Raw genomic sequence first — 23457 nt, 5'->3', positions numbered from 1 at the left:
AAAGGGAGACGTTGGTTGTCAAGTTAGTCGGCGATGGGGAACGAGTTTTCTGAGCCGCAGCCTGTTGTTAGCGCGGCTGCTCTAAAGCTCCGTTGCCCGAAATGCATCTCCCAGTTGCCACCAATCAGACGGTGTCTAACGGTGAGAAGAGTGGAGCTGCCTTCCAGATTATAAACAAGCATCTCACCGCCTAGCACCCCCAGTTTTGCAACTTTCATTCCGGCCAAGCAGTAAGTAGTTCTCCCCCGCCGCCAGACAAGCATTGAATGCCTCCGGTCGTTGAGGGCGCTGGATGCTTGTTCTCAATCTTTCATCCTGGCCTCTCTCTAGGCTGGGAATTTCTTCCTACATATCTCACTCATCACTTCACATGCGGCGGTTTCATGAAGACACCCTGAACTTTTTTACGCCATGAATCTTTCTCTCATCGATCCCTTCGTTCTGGCTCAGGACTATCCAGATACACTGTCGGAGAAACTGAGTACGTTGCAGGTCTCAGAATTCAAGTATATGATGCATTTATCTAACACTTTCGCTATAGGAAGTGGGCACGCGACATGTCTCCGGTTCAATCGCAAGGGAGATTATCTGGCGTCTGGGCGGGTTCGTTACGCCGTCAACACGAAACTTGGGATCACACTGACTTTAGAATCAGGCGGATGGCACGGTTGTTATATTTGATGTTGAGACAAATGGTGTTGCACGCAAGCTCAAGGGACACATTCGGCAGATTCAGTCACTAAGGTACATACACGAACGCTAGGTTGTCAATTGAAGATTGCTGATTTCTTCAACCTCTAGTTGGTCTAGAGACGGTCGCTATCTGCTCAGCTCATCACAAGACTGGAAATGTATCTTGTGGGACCTGAAAGATGGCTCTCGAGTACGCACTGTCCGCTTTGAAGCTCCCGTCTACATTGCAGAACTTCATCCCTTCAACCAGTATGTTTTGACTTACAGCTCTAGCGAGCTTCAGTTCGCGATGGGCTAATGATAGTTCTTTCAAAGTCTCCTGTTCGTTGCCTCCCTTTTCGAAGATCAGCCTGTTCTCGTCGATATCTCCTCCTCGAAACCCATAAAACGCATCATCCCCTCTGCTCCATTTCGCGCTCCCCCTTCCAAGGACGAAGAAATCGACCCCGCTGTCGCCGCCAAACAAGCCGCTCAAGATGCGAAACATTCAACGTGCGTCACCGTCTTTACCGCATTAGGAAACCATATCATAGCCGGCACCTCAAAAGGCTGGATCAACATCATTGAAACTCAAACCTGCACTACCATCCATTCCACAAAACTCTGCACGGGCGTCATAATCCTCCTCCGTCTCGCCAGCAACGGTCGTGATTTCCTAGTAAACAGCTCTGACCGCGTCATCCGCACGATCCTTATGCCGGACCTCTCTCAACTCGGCATCGACCTCGAACCCACAAATATAAAACTCCAAGTCGAGCACAAATTTCAAGACGTCGTCAACCGCCTCTCCTGGAACCACGTAGCTTTCTCCTCAACAGGCGAATTCGTCATGGCATCCACCTTCATGAACCCCGACATCTACGTCTGGGAGCGCAGCCACGGCTCCCTCGTGAAAATCCTCGAGGGGCCGCGCGAGGAACTCGGCGTCGTAGAATGGCACCCCACACGCCCCTTCGTCGTCGCCTGCGGCCTCGAATCCGGCTGCATATACACCTGGTCCATCGTGACCCCCCAGAAATGGTCCGCCCTAGCCCCCGATTTCGGCGAGGTAGAAGAAAACGTCGAGTACGTTGAGCGCGAAGATGAGTTTGATATCCATCCGGCGGAGGAAATCCACCAGCGCCGGCTGGACCAGGAGGATGAGGAGCCGGATGTGCTTACTATTGAGCCGCTGAAGAGCGGCGAGGATGATGAAATCGAGTCCTTTCGGATGCCTGTATTGCTGGATCTCTCTGATAGCGAGAGCGAGGAAGATATTGTAGCCGTTGGCCCGGGAACCATGCGCCGCCGGAGTCCTGGCGCTGGGCGGGACCGGTTAACCGGGACTGCGGACGGAGAGAAAGAGGCGAGAAATGGGAATACCACACGGGGGGCGAAAGGTAGACGGCGGTAGCGGGGCGTGGTTCCAAGCATCTTTGTTTCTATCTCTTTGAGCTTCTGTCTGTACCATAGAATTACGGAGTCCAGGTTAGGCGTTGTGGGTTCGCTTGCATGCATGGTTGGGTATATAGGTTGTATATGGATCACTTGCACGGGCTGATCAAGGTGTCAGGGGGATAATTATCATGAACAAATTTCTTCAAACGTCTTCTTTTCTATTCCTGGTTCACACCTAGTATATTATGCAGATAAAATGCTTTTGTTATAGAAATATATACAAAATGCTTTAACGGGTAAATGCCATGAGACGTGTGCTCGGAACCAAGGTTGCAAGGGCTCGGCAACCGGCATGGACTCGGGCATGAGATCGATCCGAACCATAAATATTGTTCGCCATGTTGATCTGCACCCCATATTTCGAGTATGTAAGAATAAGGTTGTGCTCGTATCAATTAAATTTTCCCACGAGTCTTTCTCCTTATTTATACATCCCGACAGCTTGTCGTAAGTGCCTAGCATTATCATGTAGATAGCAAGCCACATCCTTTATAGAAGAATTGCTGCGAGATCATCATGATCTTCCGGGCCACAAAAAAAAGAAATAGTGTCTAGTCTGGGGGAAAGAGCCATATCCAGTCAATTTCTGCATTCGAGCAAGTATTATGACTGGAGGTCGGTGAAGAGGATGACTAGTCTGCACCTGCGGGTACATGTGACGGAGAGAGCAGCTTGATGTTTATTGATCCGGGCACTGGAACATCTTGCATTGGTGGAAGAGCGACGCGGTGGTGTCTTGGAGTGCGTCGATTTGTTGATTCTTCGATCACGCGCATACGTCCGTTCTTTCGCCGGCTTCATCCTCTGCATTCGGTGTCCACAAACAAGCTTTCATCAGGAACCAAGTGTTGGCCACAGGAAAGGGGTTATCGTCGAAACAGCCCTCTCTGTAACTTGTCGGCTGGCTCTGGTCAAAGTTATTAAAAAGGCTTCCGCGCTTGATATATGTGCAAAATATTGTAGGCGTGGATCTCCTTGTTGAAGGCCTCGGACTTCACATCTGCGGCGAGCTTTTGGATCTTATCTAATGGCCAGTCGAAAACACGACTAAAGGGAGCCAGACTCATGTTTTCGATGCTCTCTGAGACCGCCAAGTTATACCAACGAGCAACTTTCCTTTCATGATCGTCCTGGTGCCATGGGTTTAGAGGGAGGCCCACTATTTGGTGGTCGATTTCCGTAAACCCCGCCTCTCGTAAGTCGTTTATTGTGTCGCGATGATTGTGAGCAATTGGGCGTCCACTCTCTGCCGTCGCTTGCTTCAGACATTGATACCAATGGCGCAGAGCCGACCGATCTAGTGACCGATCGTCGCACCGAGGTTCGAAATCGATTTCCACCTGCTCAAACCAGGCACCAGGACGCAAATGGCTGTAGATCTTTCGATACAGATTCGGCCAGCCGAGGACACTTCCGCATCCCATTTGGAGATGGATGAGGTCCCACGAATCCTCGCCCATTGCCCACCGGCTCTCAAAGTCAAAAGGTGCATAAAACTCGCAGTTTTTTGGGTGATTCGGAGGCTGTATTGGAGCTAGATCGACGCCGGCAACGAAAGCGTCGGGGTATTTGTTGGCCACTTCGATGGCCCAGATCCCAGTTCCACAACCGAGATCGAGGAAACGGCCATTGGGAGGGTGAGGTGCGTAGATCAAACTCTCCGATACCCGAGCTACGGTGAAGAGCTTATGAAAGATGTCAAGGCGATCCTGCTCTTGTTCATCACAAGGAAGAAAATAGATTCCTCTGCGAAACCCGTGGTATGTTCGTCCGTTCTCTTCATGTACTTGGTTTCGCTCAGAAGTGCTAAGAAGAACAGAAGAACAAGATTTGCATTAGCCCCTTCGTTTGGAATTGGTTGTAACATGAACGTAGATTGCATAAGACAAGGCGAGAAGCGATCGGGGAGGGGTAAGAGAGATGTACTTGCTATGTATGGGGCTCATACTTTGAGACCCATTACGATTCCACGGACCACCACCTGCGCCGAACCTCGCTGCAGGCTCTCTTTCGGTAATGGCTTGAATGTCCATGGCGTCCGAGTTCTGCCTAGATCGACCAATATCGCTTGAGGTAGGAGACTGGAAGCCGTAGTGATTGTGTGCCGGGGAGGTCATGGCGGGGAGACGAGATCCCACCGGACCGTTGGCAAACATCACGAACGAGGGCTTTGTGTAATATGTGGCCAATAGTGAAGTACAAGTACTTCTCGTAGTATAGTAGCCGGAATACTCTCCGAGCTTGCGGGGGGATGCTCAGCGGGTAGTTGGCTAGTGGAGCGAGTGACAGAAAGAAAGGATGGAGGTGGTTATAGATCAATGCAAAAGCTGGGTATCGGTGATTGGTTCAAATGGCCCATAGAGGCAATGCAGACAGCCGATGAAAGAGTAATAAGAATAATGAGAAGAAGAAAAAATTGAAGAGAGCGAAAGAAATTGGCGAGACCTGGGGAAGGGCTCAAGCTCGCTGATTTATTGAAGTAAAAGATCGATCAATACACCAGGACAAGAGGGCCGAGAGAGAGCGACGAGAGTCCAATTATGCCGCAAACAGAAAATGAAGAGCCTCCCCGCGAAGGATTGGACAAGTGCCGTCAGGAGGCAGCAGAAAAGAAAAAGTGGCGGTCACGGCGCTGGGAGCAATAAAAATAGAAGGATAGGTAATAATAATTGTTAGCAGCCGTGATGAGATCGAGTCGAGCAGCTGGCACCGCAGGGAGACCGACCACCGGACTACCCAACGGACATGGGCCAGCGGGCGATCCCAAGATGGACACAATTGGAAGGACGAGGAGAGAAGCAAGTTAGCAAGTCAAGCAAGCAGCCCTGTCTTTTAAGGTTGTCGCAGCCGCCTTCTTGACCCGGTTGGGCCCACGGGCGCGAGACAGCGGGGCGGGAGACTGCAAATTCAGTCGTCGTCGTTGTCGTCGATGTGGAATTATTGGGGGAGGGAGAGGGAAGGATTGTGGAAAAAAAAAATCAGGGGAAGAGCTGGCGGAGACCTGAGACCAGGATCAAGACCCCTGTACTGCATCGATATCACACCAGCAAATGGTTGTAGTATGACAGCGATTGGCTCCAGAATGTACATCAAGGTTCAACTGCAAAGAAGACACTGGACACTGGACAGACCCCTCCGGTAAGTAGTCAACCACGGTCCACGATCTACTCGATAAGAATAGCTTGCGGAGTATGTTTCCAGGGATTCTGCGTTGCTTGGTTCTTTAGATCAACAGAGTTGGGCATCAGGATTGTCTTTGTTCTTTAAGGTTTTCTTCTTGAGGTCTTGACAGAAACTGTCCTTTTCCGATTGTCTCCTCCATCCTCCCCTCTCAGCCCCTTCTCTCTAGCTACTATCTCTACGGAGAATTACAAAATTAGCGAGAAAATCTCCTGCCATGTTTCAACTGCGATGGGTCTGTTTTCCCGGACGGGAAGCGGTCCGCCCGGGTCTCTTACTTTGAATTGTGGCCCTTTGGAATCCTTCTTTGTTCCAGCATTCTGGGTGAAGGATTGTCTCCAAGAACTAACTAACAGTCTGTCTATGCCCGAGCTACTCCTCCACCCATTTTTGAGTCTTGTCATGGCTCATGAACCCCCCCATCCCAGTGCTGTGGCTCAGAAACTGTGTACTATCATGAAGTATCTTCTCATTTCTCATACTTAATTGAAGCGCATGCTACTGTAGCAGAACCTTGTTTCTCACTTCAATCACACTCCAAATAGTCTCGATCTTGCTCCTCTGGCGCTTACAAGCTCCAACTGCTAAAAGCTAATATTATCCATTACGTTCGGACTCTCCGTCTTTGCCCCCTGAAGGGGTATTTCCTAACTATCTTGGCCCATTATTCGATTGTTTAACTCCATACACTCCTCAAGCCACTGCATCATCATCGGGGGTCCCTTGATCGTTCTACGACCTTGGGGCCAAATGAAACCAACAACCCCTCCGTCTATCCAGCGCTTGAACTTCGGTACCATATCAAAGTCCCTGAATAAGCGCCTTCAGACCGACACTCCTCGTCATGCCTCACAAAACCTGGTTCTAAGAAGGACGATTGGTATCAGCAGCTCGCCGAAAATTCTCGCTACCAACTGTACCGTATCCCTCTGCGTCGCACAGACATCATGATATTTTTATCATAGGCTTCTAGTTCGCCCAAAGAGGCAACAGCTCCAACGGCCAGTCCCTTCAGCGTGGCTGAGTGGCCTTGCCAATCCACAATGCCACAATCCATCCACTGCGAAAATCCGAATCCTGCAACGTTCACCTACCGAAACGGGACCCCAATAAGGCCGAAACGAACGCCGGTCAGCGATGAAACACGCACATGCCATTTGACCGACCTGAAAGTTCCGTTTCTTGTTCTCCAGTGTATCCACTCTTTTCCACGAGGACCAAGCGGCTACTACTGCCCGGTTGCATTTCGAGCAGCAGTGGCCAGTGGCAGCGGAGATTCCTAGCCCGTCTGCATCCGCTATGATGGCATTGACCAGTTCCTCAGTAATCATTGGCTGGGAGATGGCGGTTTTTACACTTAGGGTCACGAGACTAACACTGACATGGCATTACGCTGACTATCATCGTTTTCTGCGTTTGTTGAAAGATTAGTGCTCCATGCCACTGGAAGATTCACGAAGAGAACAGGTGAACTCTCTTGCCTCTCACCGACTTCTCGGGCCACTCGACACGACAATTTCATATCTGTAATGATTTGATGCGCTTTCTGCGGCAGCGCATCTGTACCTAACCTACCGGTCTTGGGCAGCGTATGAAGGCGTGTTGATCAGGAACTCGGTGGCCTGTTGTCTATGCCGGACGCGAGCCTGTTGGATTCGCACAGTGTCCGCGAAAGCCATGTCTGGGCGTCACGTATTCCCCTACTTGAGAAGCCTGGAATATGAGCTCAGGGCGTCATCGCACTTTACGCTAGCGACACCTACAATACTAATAGGGAATCTCCCCGCCATCTCTGGTCCGATCATCGGACAAGAGTCACGGAAGTTCCCTTAGTGATATCACCTTGGATGCCCAGGGCGGCACTACTGTTGGTCAGCGACGATGCTTTATTGTGGAACGGATGTGCAGCTGAAGCCATTCTGCCGCTCTCTAGCCCGCCAATGAACCTCTCAGGAGAAGTGACACGCCCTCTGGTGCACTTCAGGCGTCGTCGTCGGCCTCAAAGTCGCGACAAGCGTATCTTCGTAGGTCCCTTGCTGATGCCAAACTACTTCGACCAATCTCCTCACAGTCACGGTCACGTATTTCGACGCATTATGCCATTGCTGCACTGTCAATATAATCCTTCCGACGCAAAACCGATCTCAGATTCAAAGACTGCGTTAGCGATAACATCTAGCTGCATGCTTGAGCCTCAGGGGCAAGGGACTCGTAAGCGCAACACGAGATAGGACCAAGGAAGCTTTCAGACGCCCCGTTTACGGCCCCTTGACCCCAGTAATCTATAGTACATAGTAGTTAATGCAAGGCTGACACGTCGGGGCCAAAATGCAGCCCATCGCAGCTTCAGGGCCTAACGTATCTTACATTGCAAGATACAGGATGGATGAAGTTTACCACAACCTGACAGCTTACTCCGTAGGTAGTCAATCAACTATACCCGTTTACAAGCCTGTAGATTCAGGCACTCAGCAAGTCTTGGCATGTGTGTCCCACGATCTTTCAAGTTTCCTGTCCCGCAGCTCAGCAAGAAGCAAAAAAAAATAGCCTCGAATCAAGCAAGCCACCATTCTTTCCAGAAGATTATCCGAATTTCGACGCCGAGGAATCCTATCACAGCTGGCCACGTCACAAGGGCTAGATAGAAGGAACAACCTCAAGGAAGGAAGGGAAGAAACTTTCTGACTCGGCTACTACTTGTATCGAATCTCGCATATCACTCCTCCAAGCCGAGAAGGATTCGAGATTTGTGTTTGCTTTGTTCCCACATCGGACAAGGCAGTTTATTCTGGAGTACACTAGTACTGCCCTGCAATTGATCCACGAGCCACCTCTCTAGAGCAGACCAAACAAAAAAGGCGCTACTTTAGGTAGACTCGGACGTGGTGATTCTAAGCAGTCAACATGCATACCCTCAAGGAAGCCGCTTCGTCCTCGCTATCTCTAGCGCAGGACAACTACATCTACTCCATCGTCCCGTCGTCCCAAACAGAGTTTGCAGCCATCTCTTCCGATGACTCGCTCCGCATCTTCGATGTGAACAAACTCAGTCATGCATCATTAGTGGCAAGCAATGCACACGCCGGAGTCACCTCGCTGCGGACCTATGATGCAAGCAATCGCCTAGTGATCACCGGGGGCAGAGATGGAAGACTGAAATTGTGGGATCTCCGCAATGGGAAGGATTCTGCGGTTGTCGCGGTGGAAACATGTAAGCCGCCTTTTCTGTTCTGGTTTTTTTCTTTTCTTTTCTTGGTTTGACTCCGCTTGGAACCCTCCAGCAGTGATGATGATCTCTGTGAACCTTTTACGGTGGCTATAAAGAAGCTTACTGAATGACCCAAACTAGCGAACCAGGCCCCCGTGCTATCTATAGCTGGCTGCTCTGAAACCAACAACATCGTTGCTGGAACAGAGCTTCTTTCTCATCAAGCGATCGTTGCATTCTGGTAAGTCTGCCTTGAGTCTAGACGGGTCTATTTGTGGCCGGGGAGACGGAATCTGCCTCGCACTCGTTCGATTCTACAAGTGGTTTCTCGAGCTGCTAACTGACGCAGGGACGTCAGATCCGCTGATCGAAGTCTTCAGTATGTGGAAAGTCACAACGACGACGTGACTGAGGTATGTTCAGCCGGTGTCGGGAAAGTTGTCCATTAATTTCTAAATCGTTAACCACATTATCAGCTCCAATACCACCCAACTCGCCACAACTTCTTCCTATCAGGAAGTACTGACGGCCTAGTCAACATCTACGACACAACCGTCACCGACGAAGACGAAGCTCTCGTGCAGGTAATCAACCATGGATCCGTGCATCATGCCGGATTCATCAACGAAAGAACCATCTATGCCTTGAGCCACGATGAGACATTCTCAATCCACCCAGCCACCAGTCCGGAGGACGATGGGCAGGAACCAGAACCAGTGCAGTTCGGCGACCTGAGACAGCCTCTGCAATGCGAGTATATCGCGCAGCTCTGCATCGGCAGCCAAGGGCCGTACATCGCTGCAGGCAACAAAAAGTACGTATACTGCGCCGTTTGTGCTTACTGGTTCTTCGCTAAGTGATTACTCAGTGACAAACGCCTGGACCTCATTCCCCTCGTTCCGTCGCCCTCATGGCACTTTGACGAGCAGAATGTCTGGCGCCTTCCTGGCGGCCATGGTGATGAAGTCGTGCGCTCCGTCTACGTAGACGAACAGGTATACTCTTGCCACCTCTATCCGATAAACTTGGAACTAACAAACCTAGAACCAATCCGTCCTAACGTGCGGCGAGGACGGCTTCGTCCGTGCTTGGAGGCCTGAAGGAGCAGAACAGGGTGGAGATATATCAATGGAAACCCCGCGACCAAAAGAAAAGAAACCGAAGGAGAAGGGGCGTTATAAGCCTTATTAATCTAGGTATTATCAAAATGTGTGAATGTTATGTTTTAGGGAGTGCGATTAGTACCTACCCTTTTACTGCTGGTCGTGCTTTTCTCTTGTAGGGTCGCGCCTGCCTGTCCTGAAATTTCCCCTCGCACCTTCCCTAGAACTATTTTCTCAATACGAAGGAAGGGGCGATTGGCGCTTTCCTGATGAAGCTGCTTGCTCTTTCCACATAAGAGTAGCGTGGATCTTTCCTGCTGTATATGGTGAAAAATATATATCTTGCACACAGTACTGTCGAACTGGTATAACAATGGATATTCGGGGATGAGCATCATAATTATAGACTAACCATCAAAACACACCTAGATAATCACCAGGTCAACTATATTAATACAAAAACGATACACAGGATTTAGTCCGGCTTCAAATCAATAGTGTAGAGTTAGACTGTTGAGCCCCAGCCTGCGCAGGCAAATAGAATTCCCCACCCAAACCAAGATCCGCGGCGTGGAGCCTTATCCGCTGCGCTTGAAATTTTTTATTTCTCCGTCCATCACATTCACGATAAGACCCGAGAGTCGGTGCTGGTGATTGAGCGCCTGGGGTTTTTTTCTCTTTTCTATCACTAGCACTGCTGCAAATATTATTTGCTGTGTATTATTTGTACACTCTGCATTTTTCTTCCGACCCCGCGCCGCGAAAGACCCTTGTTTTCCTTACCTCGTCGGACCAACGCGAACCTCAACCACTCCTGCGCATACCACAACCGCACCTTCCCACTCCTTATAAACACCTCCCTACCTCCTCCCGGCGTCTAATACTCAAATGGACGCCTACGCCTACCTAATCCGCCACGGCTGGTCCGGCACCGGCAACCCCCTCAACCCCGACCGCGCCGGCGGCACGCGCGGCGGACTCGGGTTAACGAAACCGCTCCTCGTCGCGCGACGATCAGGAAATTCCGGTGTGGGCAATAAGACGACCAAGGACCCGACGAATCAGTGGTGGCTGAGGGGATTTGAGGATGCGCTCAAGGGCGTTGGCCAGGAGAGGGATGAGAGTCTGGGTGTTGTGGGGAAGGGGAATGCGTTGACCAGTGAGCTTTATCGGCACTTTGTCAGGGGGGAGGTTGTTCCTGGGACGCTGGGGGGTAAGAAGAAGAATGAGGAGACCGGGAAGGATGGGGAGGACGTGAAGGTGAAGGTGTCGACGTCGAAGAAGAGGAAGAGGGATGATGATGTTGATGCGGAGGTTAAGGAGAAAGAGAAGGAGGAGAGGAAGGAAGAGAAGAAGGCGAAGAAAATGAAGAAGAAGGCCGAGAAGGAAGGGAAGAGGGAGAAGAAGGACAAGAAAGAGAAAAAGGAAAAGAAAGAGAGGAAGGCAAGGCCCGAGGAAGACTATCCTACGCCGGCTTCTACGGATCTTGACTCGACAGCGGACTCACCTCTGTCCACTGAGAAAGCGGAAAAGAAGGAGAAGAAAGAGAAGAGGGACAAGAAGGATAAAAAAGAAAGGAAGGATAAAGACAGCAGAAAAGACAGATCCTCGAAAGAGAGCAAAAAGAGCAAACAACGCGACAGCTCCTCGGATGAAAGCTCAAAACGAAAGTCGAAAAAGAGCAAAACGGCACAAGGATCTCCTTTGGTATAGCACAGCATATATAGACTTCAACTGTTATAGATACCCATTTGGCTTGTTTTCACAGGCGCATGTCACCACCTGAATGCATTGGCAATGTCATAATTCATCCATGAGTACAATTAATCAAGCCTCGACCACCAGCTTCCCCGGCTTCCCTGAGATGATCCATGGCCGTTTCTCCCAAAATTCATCCTTGATGATGTCCACATGCTCAACCACGACTGGCGCTTTCCGTCGGAGCTTACGGGCCTTCTCTTGCTGTGTTTTTGAAGTCTTCTCCTGGGGAGCTCCTTCTTCGACAGGGCTGGGATTTGCCTCCTCGAGTTGATACTGTCATCGATTAGCAACAACAGCATATTTAGTCGATACGGAGTCGGACACACCTGACGTGAGACTATACTTCCTTTCTTATATATCTCCTCTTCATTATTATAATTTATCCCAAACCTCTTAAACAGAATCTCATTCTTGTCCGCGGACACAGTTCCCTACGCCAGTCAATTTCATCCCTCACGCAATCACAAAGACATCGAAGAAGTCTTACCTTCAGCTCCTGCTCAGCATCTGTATTGCTCATTCCACCTCGCAAGACCATCATCCAGAAGGTGGTGTTATAAAGGTTATTAATATGACCTAAAGCATCATGAGAACTCTTATCTCCTTTGCAGCAACACCAGAATTCTGAAAACAGGACCAAACTTACAATCAACCTGCCTCCAGCTCATATAATCCCTTATGTTCCTCGTACTCGGATACATGACCGCCCTGCCATCGAATGACGGAAGATACGGTGACTGCAGAGGCGTATCTTGAAAGTATTGACCCCAAAGGAAGATATAATGGGCAGTGAATGTTGAGACAATTGTTGTCACGAGTTTCCTATGTTGGTGTAAGTAGAGCTTCTCTACAACCGTACCCTGACGAAAATTCCAGAACTTACGCGCTTCGCCTCTCAAAAAGCTCACAGCTAGGATGGAAGACGAAACTTGCGTTTAACTTCTGTTAGCTTCACCAAATCATTACCGCCAAAAGTTTGGATGACAAACCTATACTCATCACTAACGCCATAAGCGATCGCTAGCTCTGGCAGATCCTTTAAGACTTCCACGGCAGCGGCATTCATCAAATCTAGTGCGCGGCGGTCGTTTGGCTTTTTAAAGCAGTATCGATCCGAGAGCCTGAGTCACACCATAGAAGAACAGTAAGTAACCGCTCTATATGAATAAAGCTAAACCTGGCATATACGTCAAGAACGGATTGGGATGAGGATAACTGACTTATGGAATCCTCTCCCGTCAATCCGGACGACGATCCATGTATTTGGGAGCAAGATGTCTGGCTGCTCGAATGCTTTGACGTATTCATATCTGCGGGGATGTTAGTTGAAACTCTAGGATATAAGATGGGAGTGATTACTTTGAGTTTGCCATGATGATAATGTAGCCTTATCTGATTTTGAGTTGAATTATGTATCGAGGTATCATGTCCTGTTCTTTGTGTGTGTTGGTGGTTGTAGATTCTTCGGATGAAGAAATTGTGGGGAGAAATTGTGTTGGGAGCCGAAGCCTTACAGTTACAATGCTACCAGGCTGAGGGGTTTTCACTTTTTCTATCTGAATTTGATGTATAAAGCCCCCAAAATCTGATTAATATTCAAAACTTACAATGGAAAGCAGAGATTGACTGCAAGGAAAAGAAAGAATCTAATTTAGAGAGGCTGTGTGGGACAGCTCGTAAGTCTATACTATAATATAAGAAAGTATAAAGAGTGATGCTCAGACACGCAGGCCAGATTAAAAGGCCTCCTCTTCAGGTATCTCGTCGTCACCAAACTCACTGACCCGTTCGCTTGGTCTTTCGCTCGTCTCACTAGCCGCCTTGTCAGATTTCTTCGACTTCCGGCTGAAGAAACTGAGACTACTCCTGCTCAATCTGTCCCCGGAGGGCGCACTGGACAGTGTGCTGTCAATGCTCTTAGCAAGTTGTGCCTCGCTTTCCGCATCCTCATCAATGTCACCTTGTGAGGAATCGGTTTTTTTAGAGAACAAGCCAGAGCGGTCCTTCCAAGACCCGAATTTGCTGGCGCTGCCTTTCCGAGTGATCTTCCGAATAAATGACTCTTTCGAGCTAGCATTATCTGTGGAAGCAGCAGACGGCATGCGCTCAAGAGACTCGTATGAGTCCCGAGGGAAGTTAGAGAGGGAGCGAGAATCCCTGGAGACACGGGAGTCCGATGGCGACCCATCGTCAAAAGAAAGGTCGAAAGATGAATCTGTATCCTTGTTGGCCTTCTCCTCTTTCTTATCGGATTTCTTCCCGCCGAATATAGTCCTGAATGTCGGCGCTGCTGGATTCAGCTTTGGATTCGGGGTTAACGGTCGATGAGAGGACGATGGACGAGTGCCTATAGGTGCCTGGAGTGGTCTACCTATCCTTTCGAAGGATGAGTCCTCAAGAAAATCAGGATCGCCTGAGAGTGCTAGGGGAAGATGACCGGAAGAGCCATATTGAGTGGTGGACGGGCGTCGTGATTGAGCCCGAGACCATGTAGATGGAGAAGTCCAGTCGAAACCAAGCGGGCTTCGGTGACCCTTGTCTACCAAGGGCCACCCAAAATGTCTATTATCTGTCGAAGGATGCGGGAGTTGATTGTCGAAAGAGAACGTGGAGGAAGGCCTTGGAGACAAGGATCCCCTGCGTACCGTACCCAAAATTGATGACGGATCGATAGGATCGTGCCTGGGGCTAAACTGGTTATAACCTGAGTTGAGATCAGAGCTATCGCCTTTGGTCAAACTGCTACCGCTGCCAAACCCAAAATTCCTCGGCGAGAAGATGCTCGAAATTGCAGTCCGCCTGGAGGGCAGATGATCAGACGAGCTGTCTGGAGTAGCTCCAGTGGTGTTGTTTCGCGGGAGCAACGACATCGGATTAGCCCAGCTGGTGGTGTGGCTCAAACGGCGGCGCCTGGGCCCGAGCGGCTCCAAGTCATCCATGTCCCTTGGGAAGGATTGACTTTGACCTTGTTTCAAAGTCCCCAGAAGAGGAGGCTCATCTGCTAATGTTTTGCCCCGAGGCCGATTGAAGTTGAAAAGACCAGAGAGCCTCCGTGTGGCACTTTTCGGTGCCTCACTTACATCACCTAAAGGAAGCGTCTGGGATTCGATATCTTGAGGGTGCTTTTGTGTCTCCTGAGGGCTAGCAAAAAGACTTGCAGGACGACTCCCAGCAGAGTCCGGCGATGTAGGGAAGCTGTCTCGTTGAGTAGTTGTCTGCTCCAGGTCTGAAAACCGGGGCCTGATGATCGGCCTCGGCAACTCTGGTGATTCTTCATCGCCGAGAAGATCGGATGGAAGCAGCGCATCCGCTCGAGGGCTCATCTGAGGGTTAGTCACTGAGAAGTCGGAGCCTCTGCGGAAGGTCTCAGGTGGACCGGTCAAACCGGGAAGAGTCATGCCGTTGTTGATATTGAAAAAGGATGTTGCTGGAGGAAAAGTGGGCGAGCTTGTTGTAGGAGGATTGTAGTTCATACTGCTAGGATACGGCTCGAGACTTGAAAAGTTCAAGGGCGAGGAGACATTGCTATTGAGCGAGCTGCGATGTCGACGCGGCGGACGGATAGTGGCCGTCGTAGAAAGGTCGAGGTCGAGCGGCGGCAAAGAGAATGGCGCAGCGCTGCCGGCCCGTTGCGATGTCAGCCACTTGAGGCGGTCCTGTGCCTCCTGGTAATGTTGCTGAGCTTCAGTATGTAGGCTCACGAGCGTAGCGTAACGCTGTTGAAGATTGTTGAGCTTGAGTTCCCACTGCCGGGCTCGTTCGTTGTCAATGCGGTCCAATTCTCTTCCGTCCTCACCATCCACCTCTGGATATCCCTTCCTTTCATCTTCGAGTCTCTTCACCCTGCCGCCTTTATCTTGAATTTCCTCGTCGATAGCCTTCATCTCGCCTTGCTCTTTTGCGATCTTCTCTTTAACTTCATCGGCACGTTTCTTCCCCTCTTCCTCAATACGAGCCTTTTCTTCTCTGGCCTGAGCGGTGTCGACATTTATTTGCACGATCTGTTCCTGCCATCGGGTAAGGTCGTTCTTCCGCTTCTTGCGATCGGCCTCTTTCTGCTGAAGAAGCCTCTCACGCTTTGCCTTTTCACTTTGCACCGTACGGTTGACACTTTCTAGCTTATTGACGTGTTTCTTCAGATCGCCGCTAGCCTCGTCCTTCTCCCTGACCCTTTTCCTCAACTCATCTCGCTGTTTCTCGAGGTCTTTCAAGAGCGCAATATGTTCCTCGTCTTCCTCCGTGGTCTGTTTCTCCACTGCATCGTTTTCTTGCTGGAGAGACTTCAATCGATCAGCTAGTCGAGAAATGTCCTCATTCTGATCATAGTTCTGAATGTTGTCTGCATGACCATGCAGAACGTCTGCACCAGATGCAGGAGATTGTCGGCGCCCGACGGATGCTCGCTTTTGCATCGGTCCTCCACTGTGTTCGCGGGCCATCAAGGGCGCTGTTGGAGCAGAAAGCCCGATGGTCGATCGGGGAATCGAGGCTCTGATTGTCGGACCTGTAGACGGAGCATTTTCTTCAGATTGAGATGCCGGAAGGGACTTCGTTCGCACGTGGATAACTGCACTTGGCGTTTGGAAATTCGCAGCGCTGATCGATAGGACACAAATATGATATATGCTTCCAGGGACGAGATTCAAGATTTCAACTGCGGTTTCTGCACGTTTGGTCTCACCGACTGAAGGGGATTGGTTAGTGAGCTGCGGAGAGTTAAGGTTGCGCGGACGATAAAGCTTACCTTTGGAGCCATTTACTTGGATGATATGTTTGTGAATAGAGTTATGGAACTCCGGTTGCTTCCAAGCAATCCGTATCTCTCGAGCGGTGATTTCTTCCAGGGTTACCTCTGGTGGCGGAGGGATGTCCAAACCAAGCTTTTCAATCAACACCTCATTGGGAGTCTGGCAGACTTGCCACGCCCGGTAAAGAAGCCTTCAAGAGAGTCAATTGTGTCCATGACAAAAGGATATTTTCCGACTCACCAGCTCAGCGCCCAGAGGATGCTGACTGCCAGAAAAAGAGCCATGACACCTCGGACCCTCACACGCGGGACCACGCTGGGGTAGGCGTCAAAGGGAAAATAAAATGGCTCATACATCCCAGCTTCAGTCCATGGGGAGTACCAAAAAGATGGGTGGTCGCCGAGACGCCGATTCTCTGCAGAAGAAGGGTCTGCGCGATCGGACTCAACTCCGGCAGGCACGATAAATTGAGTGCTGCGGAGTTGCAGTGGGGAGATCATGTGAGCCCTGACTCAGCTCAACGGCTAGCCCTCATGTGGTTAGTAGCCTACTCGCGGCGATAAGCTTTCACCGAAGAGGGCTAGCGCGGGAAGGCCTGGGTCAGGCGACAGGGCTGATAAATTGGGCTAGCGGTTAGCCTAGCAGTGCTGCACAACTCCAAGAATAATACAGGCTTTACTAAGGCAACCAATAATGCAGACGGATAAGCCCACTGATTGCGCGTTGGGCTGTTGAGTCGCTGCAGTCCTCCCGAAACTTGTCCCAACACGATCAACGCCCTCACCCTCACTACATCTGCTCACTCGGCTATCCCGGCCTTTTAAACCCCTCTGTCACTGTCGGTTTGCATTCCGCTCGTTTGTTTCCTTGCCGAAATGACCTGAAACCTACGACCAGCTCTGGGATTTGAGACAGTCTCTCTCTTCACTACTTTCCCACTCGTTCTCCACTCGGGGCATGTCTCTCGGCTTGTCACATGGGCTCAAGTAGGCGGCAATTCCTGCTTCTGCTTGTGACGTTAGACGCCTCTCAGCTTTGATTTCAATCCTCCTTTCTCTTCATCGGTCGCTTGTTGTAATATAGATATCTGCGACCTTTTATTCATCTGCGAGGGGAGCTCGCATTGACATTGCGGGATGCAGTACGTCCGAAGTATCAGTGGCTCCGTCTCCAAGACCTGGAATTCCATCAATCCAGCGACCTTGAGCGGAGCCATCGATGTGATTGTTATTGAGCAAGCAGATGGTTCGTTTGCGACCTCTAGTCGGTCCTGGAGTTCGTTTAACCTTGTGCTGCATAGGGACCCTTGCGTGTTCGCCGTTCCATGTTCGTTTCGGCAAGTTCTCATTGCTTCGGCCATATGAAAAGAAGGTACTTGCAATTCCGGGTGTATCCGCAACGATGCTGGAACGGGAGCTGACGTTTCTGAAGGTGGAGTTCAAAGTCAACGATGTCAAGCAAGACTATGCAATGAAGCTCGGAGAGGGCGGGGAGGCGTTCTTCGTCTTCGAAACATCAGATGAAATTCCCGCCTCGCTGCAGACATCGCCTTTGATATCCCCAACAACGAGCCCAAAAATGCGCAGTGAAGAGAACCTGGCGGCTTCGCTGCAAGAACCTGACTATCTAGATCTTGACCAAGCTAAAGGAGCTACTCATCCTCCATTAGTCTCTAGAGGAGGTCGGGCGGCCAGTGATCTAGGTACATGGCCCCATGTCTTTTCATACTGGACCATAGACTAATACCAGTCAGGCTTAATGACACCACTATCCCAGTCTCCAGATGAATCGACCCTTGAAAGCCACCGAAACTCCCTCAGTCCGGATCGGAAACTAGATCGAGCAGCCTCCGACAATGTCCTGCCTGCCGGAACCCATACGGGCCACGTCAATGCGCCAGGCTACAATCCTCAGTACCAGCGACCGGAATCAGCTAGCTCTGACGAAGACCCGGCCCAACTCCATAGAACGCAAAGCCCTCCTCCGGTGTCCATAAAAGAGGCCGTATCGCGAGCAATGACTTTGTCCCAGAAACTCTCGACGTCGAACATCCCGTCTCGTGTGACGGACAGCGGTGATCTCATGCTTGACATGACGGGCTACAAGAGCAATGAGGAGGACGCTCTCCGAGCAGAGGTTGCTGCCCGAAAAATTCTTGCAGAGGAATTAGAGGGAAACTATGATATCGGTGCTCTGATAGGAGCGGATGAGCACGGCAATTTGTGGATTTATAGCAGCGAAGAAGCTAAGGATGCGGCGAATCGCCGAGCTACGTTGAATTCCATGCGACCCAGTTCCGCTATGAGCGAGAATGCAGTGTCCGACCCTGGCTATCATAGCGATGGCGATGAGTCTCTCCGCGACCAAAATTTCCAGAATCGACATCATCGTGCGAAATCTGATGTCCAGCCCGGTTTTCCTACGCCGCCACAATCTCCTCCTCAGAGTTTGCCCGCGGAGCCGATCCGTAACTATGCAAAAACGTTACGGCTCACGAGCGACCAGTTGAAGGCACTGAAACTGAAGCCTGGAATCAACGACATGTCTTTTAGCGTCAACAAAGCCACCTGTACCGCCAACATGTATTTATGGAGTGGAGACACTCCAATTGTAATTTCGGACATCGACGGGACGATCACAAAGTGAGTCTTTGCGATTATAACCGTAATCCTCGTACTAACCGCTCTAGGTCGGATGCACTTGGTCATGTCTTGAATATGATCGGCCGGGATTGGACACATGCCGGAGTGGCCAAGCTGTATACCGACATCGTCAGCAATGGCTATAATATCATGTACCTCACAAGCCGATCTGTTGGACAAGCAGATACTACACGATCATACATCTATGGCGTCAATCAGGATGGATACAGGCTGCCGAAAGGCCCTGTTATTACAAGTCCGGACCGGATGATGGCCGCTCTTCGCCGCGAAATCTACCTGAGAAAACCCGAAGTTTTCAAGATGGCGTGTCTCAGGGATATCCTTGGTCTCTTCAACGGCAAGGAAAATCCATTTTACGCAGGCTTTGGCAACCGACTCACAGATGCGCTTAGCTATCGGTCTGTGAACATTCCTTCGACAAGGATCTTCACCATTAACTCAAATGCCGAGGTTCAGCTAGATATGCTGAGCTTAAACAAGTATAAGAGCAGCTATGTTTCTATGCGCGAGCTTCTGGATCACTTCTTTCCTCCGGTCAGCATGCTGATCCAGGGTGGGGGTGAGGACTATACCGACTTTACCTACTGGAGGGATATTCCACGGGACCTTGACGACATTTCGACGACAGACAGCGAGGACGAAAGCCAGGTAGATGAGGAGGACGAGGTTGACGATTATGAAGGAGAGCTGAGCGACGAAGGCAGCGACCTTGAAGATGACATCGCCGAGGAAGATCTTACTGCAAGCTTCATTTCCCAGGCCACCGATCCCTACGAGGAAGCAGAGACGCAAAGTATAATGTCAGATGAGGATGATGGAGATCTCGAAGAGCCCGACGTCGAGCTCCACGGAAAAGATTCAGCCCCGTCCACACCTCGCAGGTGAGAGCTAAGCATGAATATCTTCGACATATGTGACGATATCTCTGAGCGACGGTTCCCCCCCCGTATAGAGACTTTTGGAGATTGTCTATTATAGACCACTTGCATTACGGTGTTTGATTGAAAAACGCATTATGGGCGTTTCGACGGGAGCATTTCAGCGTTGCTTATCTTTAATGTGCTAGATACTGTATTTTTAACTTACTACGGAAGCCATAATTCGTTCTTTTGAGATCTATCCCATGCTCCAAAGACTCAGTATACTTCACTTTGTAGCGCCCGCCTGCCCAGGTGACTGAAGCAAGTTGCCTATCTTGGCATAGCGTGTATCGGCAGAATCTCCAGCATTTCTGGCGGGCCGCGATTCAGGACATCCATCTCTCACATTAAACCTCCATTGTCACGTTTTTCAAGTCATTCTCGACGCCTTCTGAATTTCAGATCAGTCAGAATTGTGCTCGTATCTTCATACGATACTTTGACCCGCCGCACGTTATCTCGTCGGAGCCTCACTCTGTACCATCGCGACCTACACCGAATATCACCTCCGCCCATCCACACCTTATATTCGAACCAGCCTCCAAGAACATGGCTTCCCCAAGCCAATCCGGCGCAGCACCATCTACACAACCGCTCACACCTCCCGCCGAACCATCTCAAACCAGCACAACAGCCCCAACCTCCGCCCCTTCACAACCGACCCAACAAAATACAGCACCTACAACAACACCAACACCCGCCGCCCAACCCGCCCAAGTCCCCTCTACCTCCATAAAAGACAGCGGCAAGTCGCGCCGCCCACGCGATGTGCGCCTCGTACACATGCTCCTCTCCTCCCTAGGCGTAACATCATACCAAGAGCGCGTCCCACTGCAACTCCTCGACTTTGCATACAGATACACATCGGGTGTCCTGCAAGATGCCGTGCATCTCACAACAGAGGGATACGCCGGTGCCGGGCCCGAGGGGGCAGGCGGGGGAATCCGTGGCCCTCCCGAGCTCGGCTCCGTGACGCTGCCAGCGCTCCGATTAAGTATCGCCAGCCGACTGCATTACCAGTTCCAGACGGGTCTGCCGAAGGAGTTTCTGGCTGATGTTGCGGCGGAGAGGAATCGGGTTGCGTTGCCCGGGGCGCAGAGGGGGTTCGAGCAGGGGACTGGCAAGCCGGCGGCGAGTAGCAGTGTGCTTATGGCGGGCATGAGGTTGCCGCCAGAGAGATTTTGCTTGACTGGGACGGCGTGGAATATGAAAGATGAGTGGGAGAGTGAGGGGGAGGAGGAGGAGGAGGAGGTTGTGCTTGGGGAGGAGAGTGCTGGTGGGGATGTTATGGGGGTTGGAGCTAGGAATGAGGGAGAGGGCGACGAAGATGAAGACGAGGATGGAAGGATGGAGGATATCTTTGGGGAGGATGCGGTTATGGGTGATGGGGATGATGACGGGGATAAGGATATGACGGATGCATAGAGAAACAGTAGGCATTCTCGCTCGGCGCATTCGAAAGGCGTTTTTTGTGTGTTCTTTTCGATATCAACTTTGCAACTTTGGGTTATTAATGGTCCGGTTCGGAAAAGGCAGATAAAGGAGAGATTCAATCCAATTCTAATTCCACAGGGTGATTCTGTACTATACAAATAATCACTCCAATGCTCAGCCCTAGTCAATCAGGAAAGCGCGATGCAATATGCTACAGCCAGTCAATCAGTCAGCCGAAAACGCCATCCAGATATATGTATACAAGTAAAATCCATAACAGGTCATCCACGCCCAACCCCAATATCATCCGTCCAATATACTCGACCACTCCCATCTGATCAACTCGACCCCTTCTGCCCGGCCGCATTCAGGGCCTCTTGCTTCTTCCTCTCATCCTCCCTCATCATCCTAATAACCTCCTCTCTCCTCTTCTCCACCTTCGCCAGGTCCTCTTCCTTCGCCTTCCGCCTCTCCGCATGCGTCGCGAACCACTCCTCCCTCGCCCGGTCCTCCTCCTCTGGTTTCGCGTGCTCGACCATGCATGAGTTCATAGCGAGACGTTCTGTCCGACAGACCCATGTTGCTGTGACGGTGCGGTTAACGGCGCATTCAGCGAAAGCTAGACAGTCCAATCGTTAGCTGATTGAGCTCCGAGAAGGAAAGTTGAAGATGAGATTATAGACGAGAGATACCGCGCAAGACATGCAGCATTTGCAGGAGCGGGGGAAAAGAAACGGGAAGAATAGAACGGCGAACCTTTTATTTCCGGTGCGCAGCGGGCGCGTACGCGCTTGTAGTATAATTGTTTGACTTCTTGTTCTTGGCCGGCGGAGAGTGGGAGGGGGTTGCGGAGGTTGTATTTGGCCGTTGTGGTTGACATTGTGTCTTTCTTTTCCTAGCTCCTAGAGGCAATTATAGGCCAGAGGTATCAGGTAGAGCATGAATTGGGCCGAGGAAGTGTCGTGAGAGGGGAGGGGGAATCGCTGTGGTGGTGAGGTTGTTGGTCCGGAACGGCAGTCTGGTCTGGTCAGCTAAGGTGAGCTCGAGTTTAGTCAACTCACTTTCATTTGCGGAGCCCCGAGCCGGCCGCCGTAGGTTGGTTTTATTTTCTGCTCCAACCTTTAACCACCCGCAACCTTTTTTTTTCCATCGCCGGTTTTTGATAAACCACCCACGCTTGAGATTCTCCTATTAGACTTTGTTTTTGATTCTTGACCTCTATCCTCTTTGCGTTCGATCCTCGTCAACAATATTTCCCCACGAGAACCGATCCAACAACCGCCAAAATGTCCTCCATGCGCAACGCCGTCCAACGCCGCAACCACCGCGAGCGAGGCCAACTCAAAGGCCGCGAAAAATGGGGTATCCTCGAGAAGCACAAGGTCTGATCTTCTTCTTTCCCCTTTCTCAAAGAATTCCATCCTAACCACTCTAAAAATGAACAGGACTACTCCCTCCGCGCCAAAGACTACAACACCAAGAAGCAAAAAATCAAGCGCCTCGAAGAAAAAGCGCACACCAAGAACCCCGATGAATTCGCCTTCGGCATGATGTCCTCGCACTCGGCCACGAAGGGAAAACACGGAACAGGCATGCGGGACTCTGCGACTGCGCAGGGATTAAGCAATGATGCGATCAAGCTGCTCAAGACACAGGATGCCGGGTATCTGAGGACCATTGGGGAGAAATTGAGGCGGCAGATTGAGCGGGTGGAGGAGGAGGTTAAAGTTCAGGAGAATATGAGGGCTCTTGCGGGGGATGATGAGGAGGGGGATGCTAAACAGGAGGAGAGCGATGACGACGACTTTGATTTTGATTTTGGGGGTACAGAGACGAAGGCGCGGAAGGTGGTTTTCGCGGATGATAGGGAGGAGCAAAGGGTTTTCAAGATGAAGCAGGAGTTGGAGAAGATGGTTGATGATGAGGATGAGGATTCGGAGGACGACTCGTTTGGTGCGTTGCAGAAGAAACAGGTGAAGAAGTCGAAGAAGGAGCTTGAGCTTGAGAAGAAAGCGTTGTATGATGCGCGAAGGGCTAGGAAGATGAAGAAGAGAGCCCTCGAGTGGAGGCAGAATAAGCTCAAGGCGCTGCAGAAGCAGTATGCCGATATCACTTCTGCTGAACGTGCGCTGGATCTGCAACGGGCGAAGATGTCAAACTCCATTGGGGGCGTGAACAAGAATGGCCTGAAGTTCAAGATCAAGGAGCGCAAGAGGTAATCTGCCACAATATCCTGATATGATTTATGACGGTCGGAAAAGTTCTGGGTTATAGACTTATTGTATTACTATGCTGGGCGTATAGATACCA

The 23457-nt window shown here is 50.6% G+C and overlaps 10 protein-coding genes across 10 annotated transcripts; 6 read left to right on the top strand and 4 right to left on the bottom strand.

Moving 5' to 3' along the window:
* The first annotated feature begins 226 nt into the window (after positions 1-226).
* BJY04DRAFT_191797 (Set1-mediated histone H3-K4 methylation subunit Swd1) lies at positions 227-2248 on the top strand. The gene is made up of 5 exons (XM_073711693.1): positions 227-481; positions 542-603; positions 656-744; positions 802-942; positions 1009-2248. The coding sequence occupies exons 1-5, from the start codon at positions 412-414 to the stop codon at positions 2084-2086; spliced, it is 1440 nt and encodes a 479-aa protein (XP_073569967.1). The 5' UTR covers positions 227-411; the 3' UTR covers positions 2087-2248.
* An 802-nt stretch (positions 2249-3050) lies between these two features.
* Positions 3051-4286, bottom strand: BJY04DRAFT_208221 (class I SAM-dependent methyltransferase; the record flags this gene model as incomplete). The annotated part of the gene is made up of 2 exons (XM_073713961.1): positions 3051-3936; positions 4102-4286. 2 exons carry the CDS (start codon positions 4284-4286, stop codon positions 3051-3053), a joined length of 1071 nt encoding a protein of 356 aa, XP_073569966.1.
* A 3799-nt stretch (positions 4287-8085) lies between these two features.
* Positions 8086-9813, top strand: BJY04DRAFT_81126 (WD repeat protein). The gene is made up of 6 exons (XM_073721125.1): positions 8086-8521; positions 8660-8759; positions 8868-8931; positions 8995-9332; positions 9387-9513; positions 9563-9813. Exons 1-6 carry the CDS (start codon positions 8215-8217, stop codon positions 9707-9709), a joined length of 1083 nt encoding a protein of 360 aa, XP_073569965.1. The 5' UTR covers positions 8086-8214; the 3' UTR covers positions 9710-9813.
* Positions 9814-10253: 440 nt separating this feature from the next.
* On the top strand, positions 10254-11311 carry BJY04DRAFT_191791 (uncharacterized protein; the record flags this gene model as incomplete). The annotated part of the gene is made up of 1 exon (XM_073711692.1): positions 10254-11311. A coding segment is annotated over exon 1 (767 nt), but the record flags the coding sequence as incomplete, so codon positions are not given.
* An 80-nt stretch (positions 11312-11391) lies between these two features.
* Positions 11392-12912, bottom strand: BJY04DRAFT_81062 (tRNA guanylyltransferase). The gene is made up of 8 exons (XM_073721124.1): positions 12742-12912; positions 12603-12692; positions 12372-12503; positions 12266-12310; positions 12029-12204; positions 11870-11958; positions 11709-11813; positions 11392-11655 (listed from the first exon to the last, which is right to left on the bottom strand). Exons 1-8 carry the CDS (start codon positions 12753-12755, stop codon positions 11449-11451), a joined length of 858 nt encoding a protein of 285 aa, XP_073569963.1. The 5' UTR covers positions 12756-12912; the 3' UTR covers positions 11392-11448.
* A 96-nt stretch (positions 12913-13008) lies between these two features.
* Positions 13009-16557, bottom strand: BJY04DRAFT_191788 (Fibronectin type III domain protein). Its single transcript, XM_073711691.1, has 3 exons — positions 16371-16557; positions 16127-16320; positions 13009-16066 (listed from the first exon to the last, which is right to left on the bottom strand). Exons 1-3 carry the CDS (start codon positions 16484-16486, stop codon positions 13119-13121), a joined length of 3258 nt encoding a protein of 1085 aa, XP_073569962.1. The 5' UTR covers positions 16487-16557; the 3' UTR covers positions 13009-13118.
* Positions 16558-16886: 329 nt separating this feature from the next.
* Positions 16887-19900, top strand: BJY04DRAFT_191784 (putative lipin Smp2). Its single transcript, XM_073711690.1, has 5 exons — positions 16887-17375; positions 17431-17501; positions 17562-17832; positions 17884-18772; positions 18820-19900. Exons 1-5 carry the CDS (start codon positions 17267-17269, stop codon positions 19676-19678), a joined length of 2199 nt encoding a protein of 732 aa, XP_073569961.1. The 5' UTR covers positions 16887-17266; the 3' UTR covers positions 19679-19900.
* Positions 19901-20262: 362 nt separating this feature from the next.
* On the top strand, positions 20263-21138 carry BJY04DRAFT_219427 (putative transcription initiation factor TFIID, 31kD subunit; the record flags this gene model as incomplete). Its single annotated transcript, XM_073716591.1, has 1 exon — positions 20263-21138. One exon carries the CDS (start codon positions 20263-20265, stop codon positions 21136-21138), a length of 876 nt encoding a protein of 291 aa, XP_073569960.1.
* A 128-nt stretch (positions 21139-21266) lies between these two features.
* On the bottom strand, positions 21267-22190 carry BJY04DRAFT_191780 (uncharacterized protein). The gene is made up of 2 exons (XM_073711689.1): positions 21904-22190; positions 21267-21766 (listed from the first exon to the last, which is right to left on the bottom strand). The coding sequence occupies exons 1-2, from the start codon at positions 22025-22027 to the stop codon at positions 21486-21488; spliced, it is 405 nt and encodes a 134-aa protein (XP_073569959.1). The 5' UTR covers positions 22028-22190; the 3' UTR covers positions 21267-21485.
* Positions 22191-22284: 94 nt separating this feature from the next.
* On the top strand, positions 22285-23456 carry BJY04DRAFT_191778 (rRNA-processing protein UTP11). Its single transcript, XM_073711688.1, has 2 exons — positions 22285-22529; positions 22593-23456. Exons 1-2 carry the CDS (start codon positions 22434-22436, stop codon positions 23364-23366), a joined length of 870 nt encoding a protein of 289 aa, XP_073569958.1. The 5' UTR covers positions 22285-22433; the 3' UTR covers positions 23367-23456.
* The last annotated feature ends 1 nt before the right edge of the window (position 23457 follows it).

This window comes from Aspergillus karnatakaensis (assembly GCF_047715665.1).
Source record: "Aspergillus karnatakaensis strain CBS 102800 unplaced genomic scaffold BJY04scaffold_32, whole genome shotgun sequence".
Lineage (NCBI taxonomy): Eukaryota > Fungi > Ascomycota > Eurotiomycetes > Eurotiales > Aspergillaceae > Aspergillus > Aspergillus karnatakaensis.
Note: the sequence above shows the minus strand (reverse complement) of the source record. Positions and strands in the feature narration are given on the sequence as shown.

What these genes read in the sequence shown, in the direction of transcription:
- BJY04DRAFT_81126 (XM_073721125.1), top strand. Translation starts at nt 8,215, where the DNA reads ATGCATACCCTCAAGGAAGCCGCTTCGTCCTCGCTATCTCTAGCGCAG. An exon ending in GGTTGTCGCGGTGGAAACAT is followed by an intron (nt 8,522 to 8,659) that starts GTAAGCCGCCTT and finishes GACCCAAACTAG; the next exon opens with CGAACCAGGCCCCCGTGCTA. An exon ending in ATCGCTGCAGGCAACAAAAA is followed by an intron (nt 9,333 to 9,386) that starts GTACGTATACTG and finishes GTGATTACTCAG; the next exon opens with TGACAAACGCCTGGACCTCA.
- BJY04DRAFT_191788 (XM_073711691.1), bottom strand. Translation starts at nt 16,486, where the DNA reads ATGTATGAGCCATTTTATTTTCCCTTTGACGCCTACCCCAGCGTGGTC. An exon ending in ATCCTCTGGGCGCTGAGCTG is followed by an intron (nt 16,321 to 16,370) that starts GTGAGTCGGAAA and finishes ACTCTCTTGAAG; the next exon opens with GCTTCTTTACCGGGCGTGGC. An exon ending in CCAAGTAAATGGCTCCAAAG is followed by an intron (nt 16,067 to 16,126) that starts GTAAGCTTTATC and finishes AATCCCCTTCAG; the next exon opens with TCGGTGAGACCAAACGTGCA.
- BJY04DRAFT_191780 (XM_073711689.1), bottom strand. Translation starts at nt 22,027, where the DNA reads ATGTCAACCACAACGGCCAAATACAACCTCCGCAACCCCCTCCCACTC. An exon ending in CTGCGCACCGGAAATAAAAG is followed by an intron (nt 21,767 to 21,903) that starts GTTCGCCGTTCT and finishes TGGACTGTCTAG; the next exon opens with CTTTCGCTGAATGCGCCGTT.
- BJY04DRAFT_191797 (XM_073711693.1), top strand. Translation starts at nt 412, where the DNA reads ATGAATCTTTCTCTCATCGATCCCTTCGTTCTGGCTCAGGACTATCCA. An exon ending in TACACTGTCGGAGAAACTGA is followed by an intron (nt 482 to 541) that starts GTACGTTGCAGG and finishes CTTTCGCTATAG; the next exon opens with GAAGTGGGCACGCGACATGT. An exon ending in GAACTTCATCCCTTCAACCA is followed by an intron (nt 943 to 1,008) that starts GTATGTTTTGAC and finishes GTTCTTTCAAAG; the next exon opens with TCTCCTGTTCGTTGCCTCCC.
- BJY04DRAFT_81062 (XM_073721124.1), bottom strand. An exon ending in ATGCTGAGCAGGAGCTGAAG is followed by an intron (nt 11,814 to 11,869) that starts GTAAGACTTCTT and finishes TGACTGGCGTAG; the next exon opens with GGAACTGTGTCCGCGGACAA. An exon ending in GAAGTATAGTCTCACGTCAG is followed by an intron (nt 11,656 to 11,708) that starts GTGTGTCCGACT and finishes AATCGATGACAG; the next exon opens with TATCAACTCGAGGAGGCAAA.
- BJY04DRAFT_191784 (XM_073711690.1), top strand. Translation starts at nt 17,267, where the DNA reads ATGCAGTACGTCCGAAGTATCAGTGGCTCCGTCTCCAAGACCTGGAAT. An exon ending in TCGGGCGGCCAGTGATCTAG is followed by an intron (nt 17,833 to 17,883) that starts GTACATGGCCCC and finishes AATACCAGTCAG; the next exon opens with GCTTAATGACACCACTATCC. An exon ending in ATCGACGGGACGATCACAAA is followed by an intron (nt 18,773 to 18,819) that starts GTGAGTCTTTGC and finishes TAACCGCTCTAG; the next exon opens with GTCGGATGCACTTGGTCATG.
- BJY04DRAFT_191778 (XM_073711688.1), top strand. Translation starts at nt 22,434, where the DNA reads ATGTCCTCCATGCGCAACGCCGTCCAACGCCGCAACCACCGCGAGCGA. An exon ending in GTATCCTCGAGAAGCACAAG is followed by an intron (nt 22,530 to 22,592) that starts GTCTGATCTTCT and finishes AAAAATGAACAG; the next exon opens with GACTACTCCCTCCGCGCCAA.